The sequence below is a fragment of the Selaginella moellendorffii genome, unplaced genomic scaffold (genome assembly GCF_000143415.4).
Source record: "Selaginella moellendorffii unplaced genomic scaffold, v1.0 SELMOscaffold_34, whole genome shotgun sequence".
Classification (NCBI taxonomy): domain Eukaryota; kingdom Viridiplantae; phylum Streptophyta; class Lycopodiopsida; order Selaginellales; family Selaginellaceae; genus Selaginella; species Selaginella moellendorffii.
In genome coordinates, this window is record NW_003314295.1 from 1,701,071 (window position 1) to 1,708,401 (window position 7,331).

The 7,331-nt window shown below is 57.5% G+C and overlaps 3 protein-coding genes across 4 annotated transcripts; 2 read left to right on the forward strand and 1 right to left on the reverse strand.

Moving 5' to 3' along the window:
* Positions 1 to 18: 18 nt before the first annotated feature.
* LOC9656158 (probable LRR receptor-like serine/threonine-protein kinase At2g16250) lies at positions 19 to 3,888 on the forward strand. 2 transcript variants are annotated; one of them, XM_024682492.1, is made up of 4 exons: positions 19 to 2,501; positions 2,577 to 2,705; positions 2,780 to 2,802; positions 2,865 to 3,888. In XM_024682492.1, exons 1-4 carry the CDS (start codon positions 652 to 654, stop codon positions 3,587 to 3,589), a joined length of 2,727 nt encoding a protein of 908 aa, XP_024538260.1. In that variant the 5' UTR covers positions 19 to 651; the 3' UTR covers positions 3,590 to 3,888. The 2 variants fall into 2 exon arrangements, with proteins under 2 accessions (XP_024538260.1, XP_002977453.1); XM_002977407.2 differs by having other exon boundaries at positions 2,868 to 3,888.
* A 46-nt stretch (positions 3,889 to 3,934) lies between these two features.
* Positions 3,935 to 5,589, reverse strand: LOC9639368 (GDP-fucose transporter 1). Its single transcript, XM_002977575.2, has 2 exons — positions 4,180 to 5,589; positions 3,935 to 4,103 (listed from the first exon to the last, which is right to left on the reverse strand). The coding sequence occupies exon 1, from the start codon at positions 5,269 to 5,271 to the stop codon at positions 4,234 to 4,236; it is 1,038 nt and encodes a 345-aa protein (XP_002977621.1). The 5' UTR covers positions 5,272 to 5,589; the 3' UTR covers positions 3,935 to 4,103; positions 4,180 to 4,233.
* A 63-nt stretch (positions 5,590 to 5,652) lies between these two features.
* LOC9656159 (CBS domain-containing protein CBSX5) lies at positions 5,653 to 7,225 on the forward strand. Its single transcript, XM_002977408.2, has 2 exons — positions 5,653 to 6,044; positions 6,115 to 7,225. The coding sequence occupies exons 1-2, from the start codon at positions 5,740 to 5,742 to the stop codon at positions 7,148 to 7,150; spliced, it is 1,341 nt and encodes a 446-aa protein (XP_002977454.1). The 5' UTR covers positions 5,653 to 5,739; the 3' UTR covers positions 7,151 to 7,225.
* The last annotated feature ends 106 nt before the right edge of the window (positions 7,226 to 7,331 follow it).

A 7,331-nucleotide genomic window follows, 5' to 3' on the forward strand; every position in this document is an offset into this window, starting at 1 on the left:
GTACGGAGAGCCCGGCCTGCCGTACACCTGGCCACCCAGTTTAACTCTTCACGGCTATGGCGGCTCTCTTTGTTCCGGGGGGTGTGTGTGATATTTTGGCGAGCGCAGCGCTTGGAGAGCGCGCCCTGGCTCCTGGAGCCCATGCCGCGCGCTAGGGTTTGATGGCGGATGGATGCGCGCTGTGGCGATCGGCGGTGGCAGGAGTGGCAGCAGCGGCGCGGCATCGTCTAGGTTTGCGAGCTGCCAGATTTTGGCACATTGCAGGGAGCTGGGGCTGGGAATCGCGGCGCGCGGTCGCGAATCGCGAGCGCTAGAGCGGGGATCGAGCGAGGTCAAACAATGGAGGAGCATTCTTGGTTTTACTTGTCGGGGTAGGATTCCAATGCGGCACGGGTCAACGCATCGCAAGTGGATTTTGGGGGCGATCCGGGGCCCGGATCGGGGATAGGACCGGGATTACCGTGTGCCGTGCTCGCGGGGTGATGAAATCCCCCGGGAGTCGGCGATCGATCGAGGCAGCGGCAGTGGCAGAGTGGTGTAGCTCTTCTTCGTAGCTGATAGCGCGACTCACGAGGCAATGGGATCACAGATCTAGCAGGACAGGTGCCCGGACGGGGAATGTGCGCAATTCTGGGGAGATAGGGGGCTATCATGTCACTGGGGCTGGCATGGGCGATTCTCGCGCTTCTCGGCGTCGTCACGATCCTACCGGCGGAGTCGCAGACCCTGCTGGCATCCGAGGCCTACGCGATGCGGCACCTCAGGTACTCGCTGAGAATTCGGGACTTTTACTGGCCCAAGACGCGGGATCCATGCCTGAATTGGAGAGGAGTTCTTTGCGAGAATGGACAGGTGGTGAGCATCTATCTCTCCGGGTTGAAGAGGACGCTGGTGGGGATGGCGCGGCCGACGCTGGCGCTGGACAATCTCCAGGGACTTCCCGCGCTGCGGCTGCTCAATGCCACGGGATTCGTGATGCTGGGGACGCTCCCGGATTGGATTGGCCAGCTCTCGGCATTGCAAGTGTTGGATTTCTCGGCGTGCTCGATCAATGGGTCGGTTCCAGGGGGAATTGGTCAGCTGGGCAGCTTGCGGAGGCTGTCGCTCGCAAGGAACAATCTCATGGGTGGAATCCCGGCCAGCGTCGGGAATCTCTCCCGCCTCGAGCTGCTCGACCTCAGTGGAAACATGCTCAGCGGGGTGCTGCCGCCGGAGCTCGGGAGGATGGCATCGTTGAGAGATCTCGACTTGAGCGGCAACATCTTCTCGGGTCCCATTCCAGCTTCTCTGGCAGTGAGCTCCTCGTCGAGCTTGCGGAGCGTGAGGCTGTCCGATAACAGGCTTGACGGGTCGGTCCCCGAGAATCTCACGGGGTGGTCGACGCTCCAGGAGCTGGTTCTCGGGAAGAATTTGCTCGCGGGAGAGCTGCCTGGAGCTCTGCAAGATCTTCGCAACTTGACGCTCTTGGACCTCTCGCTCAACAATTTCACGGGGACGATACCGCCGGGGCTGGCAAGTCTTTCGAGTTTGCAGTCTCTGGACCTCTCCAACAATACGTTTTACGGGCCGCTGCCTGCGGCGGTGTCGTCTCTGCGAGGACTGCTCGTCTTGAACGTCTCGGACAACTTTCTCAACGACACAGTGCCGGCAGGGACCGTGGCCGGCGCCATACTTAGCGAGAACTGTTTCGTGAATGCGAGCGGGCAGCGGTCCTTGAGCGACTGCCAGGCGTTCTACGCTGCCAGGGGCCTGGTTTTCCAAAACGCTTCGTCTTTCAACTTGCCGACGCCAATGCCGACGAGAAGATCAAAGTCCAAGCCCCGCCACCTTGCCGTTATACTGGGGGGAACTTTTGGTGGTCTTGGGCTGGTTCTCCTGGTGGCTGCGCTGGTTCTTCTTATACGAAAGCGCGAGAGGCGGCCGGCTCGAGAGCCTCCAAAGAAATCGGACGAGGCGATGGCTGGTGGCGCCGCCGCGGGTGCTGGCGCTGGTGCAGCGACGACGAGCGGGACGGGCCAACCCGTCGTGCCTCCCGCCGTTGCTGTCAAGATGTCGAGTATCGGAGAGTCGTTCACGTTTAGTCAGCTAGTCCGGGCAACTCAGGAGTTTTCTTCGTCCAACTTCATCAAGGCCGGGCACTCGGGCGACTTGTATCGAGGTGTTCTAGACGGGGGCGTGCTCGTCGTCGTCAAGAGGATCGAAGTTGCCAAGATGAAGAAGGATTTGCTCACTTTGGAGCTCGAAGTTTTCGGCAAGGCGTCTCACACCAGGCTGGTTCCTCTCCTCGGGCACTGCCTGGAAATGGACGAGCTCAAGTTTTTGGTGTACAAGTACATGCCCAACGGTGATCTGGGACAAGCACTACACAAAAAGGTTGTTCCAAGCCCACCCGCGGATATATTGCAGTCCTTGGACTGGATCACAAGATTGAAAATCGCGATTGGAGTGGCAGAAGGCCTGAGCTACTTGCATCACGAGTGCGTCCCTCCACTTGTACATAGGTACGTTCTTGCAGTTTAAAGGTTGCTGTTACGTAAAAGCTGATGGCGCATTTTCCTTCTTCCTTGCCATGGCAGGGATGTACAAGCGAGCAGCATTCTTCTCGATGACAAGTTTGAGGTACGGCTGGGAAGTCTGAGCGAAACGCGGGAGCAAGGAGGCGAAGCGCAGCCTGGGTTGATAACTCGGCTGCTGAGATTGTCACAGTAAGTTTTTTTAACGCTTTTCGTTGCATTCTTTCTTTAACTGTCGTTCTAAGTTTTCTCGTTTGTCGCTGCAGGACGACCGAGCAAGGCGATCAAGGTGAGAAAACATTTAATGTTTCCAAAGGTCTCCAGCTGCTCATGCTTCTTTCTTGTTTACAGCAGGCTCCGCGGTGGCATCATGTGCATACGATGTTTATTGCTTCGGGAAGGTGCTGCTGGAGCTGGTGACGGGAAAGCTCGACATCAGTGGCACCTCGGATCCAAACGCCGACGCCTGGCTGGAGTGGGCTCTTCCACTCATCGACCGGCACAACAAAGAGGGAATAATGAAGCTGGTGGACCCGTCGCTGATAGTGGACGAGGACCTGCTCGAGGAGGTGTGGGCGATGGCCATCGTCGCCAAGCTGTGCCTCCACGGCCGGGCGTCCAAGCGGCCGCAGATCCGCCACGTCCTCAAGGCGCTGGAGAACCCGCAGCGGGTGACGAGGGAGGAGAACTTTAGCTCGTCGCTGCGCTCCCGGACGTCGTCTCACAGCTCGTGGAATGCGTCGCTGTTTGGGAGCTGGCGGCACAGCTCGTCGGAGAACGTGATCGCGTCCGGGGTGCTGAGGGAAGAATACGTGGGTGGTGGCGGAGGTGGCGGTGGTGGCGGTGGTGGCGATCCCAGCAGGAAGCACTCGGGAACGTCGCACTCGCAGGGGTCGATCACAGGGGAGCAGTCGTTCCACCGGAGGCCCGGGTCGAGCGAGATCTTTCCCGAGCCGGTGGAGGACGTTCCAGTCAAGGCGTCGAGCTTGGGATCTGGGGACAACAATGGCAGTAGCAACAACAACAGTGTGAAGCTCCGGCAGTATCAACAGCAGCAGCAGCAACAGCAGGTATGAGAATGATTGACACACACACGAGATTCACGAGGAGAGGCTTGCTTTATATTCTTTCGCAATAAGATCCCCCGAGAACTTTGGAAGAACACGAAGAAGAAAACACACACACACACACACCCAAGGTTGGTCTGTTCGTTCGTTTTGTTCCCCCGAATTGGTGGAGCAACAAAGAAATCCCTGTAGCATAAACTTTCTTTTTTTCTTCTCCTGCTCCATCATAAGCTAGTCTTTTTCTCTGTATTTTTTCTTCCTTTTGGATCCAAGTTTTGATGATAAAAAAAAAAGAGATTTTTTTTGCTCTGGTTTCTCCGCCGAGAAGAAGAAAAAAAAAGAAAAAAAGAAATCTTTCAGGAGAGAAAGAACTTAGCTTAGCTTTTGATGCATCGATTTCATCCAGTCCAACAACGAGCGAGACTTTTTTGCCTCCACGTCGTTCGTGGTGGTGATGGAATTGAAGTTGTTTCTTCCACCTTGATTGATTATTTATGCCATGCGCAGTCCTAGTACCTGAATCCTGATAGATAGATAGACGAGTCACTTCTTCCGTCAGGAAACACATTAAAGAGACTGGCAGTAGAATTGATTGGTACCTGAGAGGAAAGTGTGAGCTTGCCACGCCTCGCTCGCTCGCTCACTACGTTTTCTTACTCGGACGACTTCTTGAGGAAACCGGCCTCTTCATCCTCCTCCTCCTCGGCCTCCTCTTCCTTGTCCCCCAAACTCTCCATCGGCTTGGACACCACCACCTCGGATGGCTGGCTACTCGGCTTCGGCATGGCCGTCGACTGCTGGTACAAAACCCCGCCAACAATCGTGAGCAGCAAGAACAAGATCCCGACGGTGCTGGCGTGCTTGTCCCAGATGAGCACGTTGATAATCACCGTGAGCAGCTTGTTCACCACCCCGGTGACTGTAAATGCGGTGGCCGAGATGGCCTTCCTGGCCGCGAAGCCGAAGAAGCTGATGGCCAGGCCAAAAACGCACGAGAGCGCCACCGAGAAGACGGCCTGGAACTGGAACAGGCTCTCCCAACTCGCCCGGGCCACCTCCGAGTACTCGCCAGTGACGATCCAGAAGAATGGAGCCATGGCGAGCGAGAGGAGATTGTTGTAGTAGACGAAGCCCCAGGTGTTGAGTCCCAGGTTGGTGACCATATGCTTGATGTACACCATCTCGGTGGTGATGGTGACGAGGTAGGCGGCGGCCCACGAGTAGGCGGTGACCGAGAAGGCCGAGTCGGTGAGCACGTAGCCGATGGCGCCGCCGAGGATGACGAGCAGCGCCGCGAGCGTGTAGCGCGAGGGGAACTGCTGGCGGCGGAAGAAGGTGTCGGCGATGGCGACGAGCAGCGGCGTGGAGGAGCGGAAGACGATGAAGGTGTCGACGTTGGCGTGCTTGAGGAGGTGCGTGTTGGTGAAGATGGCGAGGTAGAAGACGAGCGCGGCGGGGAGGAAGCGCTTGACGGTGTCCCAGGCGAGGGCGTCGTGGTGGAGGAGGCCGGCCAGGCCCAGGAGGTGGACGCCGCCGGCGCTGGTGAGGTACTGGAGCGCCGTGAGGAGGCTAGGGTATGGGAAGTAGGTCACGGCGTACTTGTTGATCACCGCCAGGAGGCTCGAGCACAGCGCGTAGCCCAGCACCAGCAGCGCCGTCGTCGACAGGACCGCGCCGCTGTTCTTCATCATCGCGCCGCGCCTCTCCTCTCGCCGCCGCCCCTACCTAGTGCCGTGTGACCTCCACCAAGCGCGCGCGCGAGATCCGCCGATCCGGAAGAGCTGAAAGAGATCGAATCGATCGCCTAGCCCCGCCGCCGGTCGCGAATCCGGAGGGAAATCTCTAGATCCCGGTGCCGCGCCGTGAGCGTCGTGCGCGCGAGGAGCTCGCGGCCAACAAGAAATCGCTGCTACTTTCAAACTGATAGACAATGTAGGTCTTCTTACTTTTTTGATTTTCTCGTTGGCGGAGAATATGCTCCAAGCCGCCATGGCATATTCCTATAGCGGTAGAATATCCTATAATGCGTCAGAATATACCAGAATATACCCCCTCGAGAGTATATTCTAGGTGCGGTAGAATATCTTAAATAATATTCCTCTGGAGTATATTCTTCGAAATGAAGATGATCATCCTTTTTGGAGCCCTTTGGCGTGTGGATGACGCAATTTCTGGAATCGTTCGAGGTGTTCGATCTCGCGCTGGGTAAGCCGCCGCTCCACTGCCTCCCCTGCAATGCGAGCGTCGGGGACGCCATTGCGATGGCGCGGGAGCTGGGAGTGGCGGAGATTAGCGTGTGGGACGCCAATCTCGCCAATTGCCTGGGCGTGGTCAACAATCTCGACGTCCTCTGCTTCCTCGCCGCGGATCACACCCTGCTGTGCGATCTGGAGGCCGCGCTCGCGCGTCCAATCGCCGGGCTGGTGCACAGGAGCTGGATCCAGCGCGTGGATCTCCACGAAAGGTACTTTTATCTATTTGGTAGATAGATTATTCCTTCTTCTACATGAATTGGATGTTCCACTATCGTGTAGACTGTCCAAGGCGCTGGAGCTCGTGATCAAGGGCGTGCAGTACCTCATTGTCCCTCTCCCCAAGAGATCTCGATCCACTCGCGCGATGGAGTTCGAGAGGAACAGTAGCAGCGGATCCTCGCGCTGGCCTCGCAAGGAAGTGTGCTGGATCAGCCAGGAGGCCGTGATGCGCTTCCTCATGAGCTGCATAGCCGCGTTTTGCCCGCTTCCACTCTTCACCATCGAGGAGCTCGGGATCATCAACCGCAGCTTTGCCTCCATCCAGCACGAGGACCCTGCGATCGAGGCGATCCAGATCATCCACCAGGCCTCCCAGGCGATGAGCGCAGTAGCAATCGTCGTCCCGGCAACTCCATCACCATCTCCTTCATCGGCGTCTTCCACTACCGAGAACCAGAGGAAGCTCAAGCTGGTGGGCGATATCTCGTCGTCCACGCTCCGCCGCCACGACGAGAATTTCGCCGCCGTCGCCGCGGCTCTCGCCACACTCTCCGCCGCCGACTTCCTCTCGTACGTCCGCGGAAGCAACAAGCGTAGCTCCAAGATCCTGGGAAAGTTGATCGAAACTCGTCTCGCTCAAAAGGTGGCGGCGGCGGCGGCGGCGGCGGTGGCGGACGAAGATCAAGTTGCAGGAAAACCCCCGACGCCGCTGGATTCCTGCGAGGAGTCCTCGGACTCGGAGCAGGACTCCCATAGATCTGGAGGACTGACTTCGAGCTTCCAAAACTCTGGGAGCCGCGGCTGCTTGACGTGCCGGCCGTGGAGCTCGCTGGCGGCGGTCATGGCGCAAGCACTGTCGCACCAATGCGGCTACATCTGGGTGACGGAGTCAGAGAGCGAGAACACGGTGGTGGGGATTGTGACTTACGTTGATATGATCCGTGTGCTCGTCAAGAAGCTGGAAAAGGTGGGGCGCCTTGGATCCAGCCAGAAATTGTTCTCGTCGACGCCAAAGCTGGTCACGCGGCCGGATCAAAGCAGCCAGCAGCCACCACTCGTTCTGCCCGCCGACCACTTGAAGAGCAAGCATTCGTGAAAAAGAGGAGCTGTATACATTTGTGCGTGTGTATATCTTGTTCGTTCGCTATAAATTTGACAAAGTTTTCAGTAATATCTGGAGGAACTATGTATACCTGTGTCGACTGTCAAAATGTCGGCGATACAATTGCCAAAAGGCCTGTGCATACGAAAATGGAAATTGATAATATCGGGAAAAG

What these genes read in the sequence shown, in the direction of transcription:
- LOC9656159 (XM_002977408.2), top strand. Translation starts at nt 5,740, where the DNA reads ATGACGCAATTTCTGGAATCGTTCGAGGTGTTCGATCTCGCGCTGGGT. An exon ending in CGCGTGGATCTCCACGAAAG is followed by an intron (nt 6,045 to 6,114) that starts GTACTTTTATCT and finishes ACTATCGTGTAG; the next exon opens with ACTGTCCAAGGCGCTGGAGC.
- LOC9639368 (XM_002977575.2), bottom strand. Translation starts at nt 5,271, where the DNA reads ATGATGAAGAACAGCGGCGCGGTCCTGTCGACGACGGCGCTGCTGGTG.
- LOC9656158 (XM_024682492.1), top strand. Translation starts at nt 652, where the DNA reads ATGTCACTGGGGCTGGCATGGGCGATTCTCGCGCTTCTCGGCGTCGTC. An exon ending in CGGCTGCTGAGATTGTCACA is followed by an intron (nt 2,706 to 2,779) that starts GTAAGTTTTTTT and finishes TTGTCGCTGCAG; the next exon opens with GACGACCGAGCAAGGCGATC. An exon ending in GACCGAGCAAGGCGATCAAG is followed by an intron (nt 2,803 to 2,864) that starts GTGAGAAAACAT and finishes TCTTGTTTACAG; the next exon opens with CAGGCTCCGCGGTGGCATCA.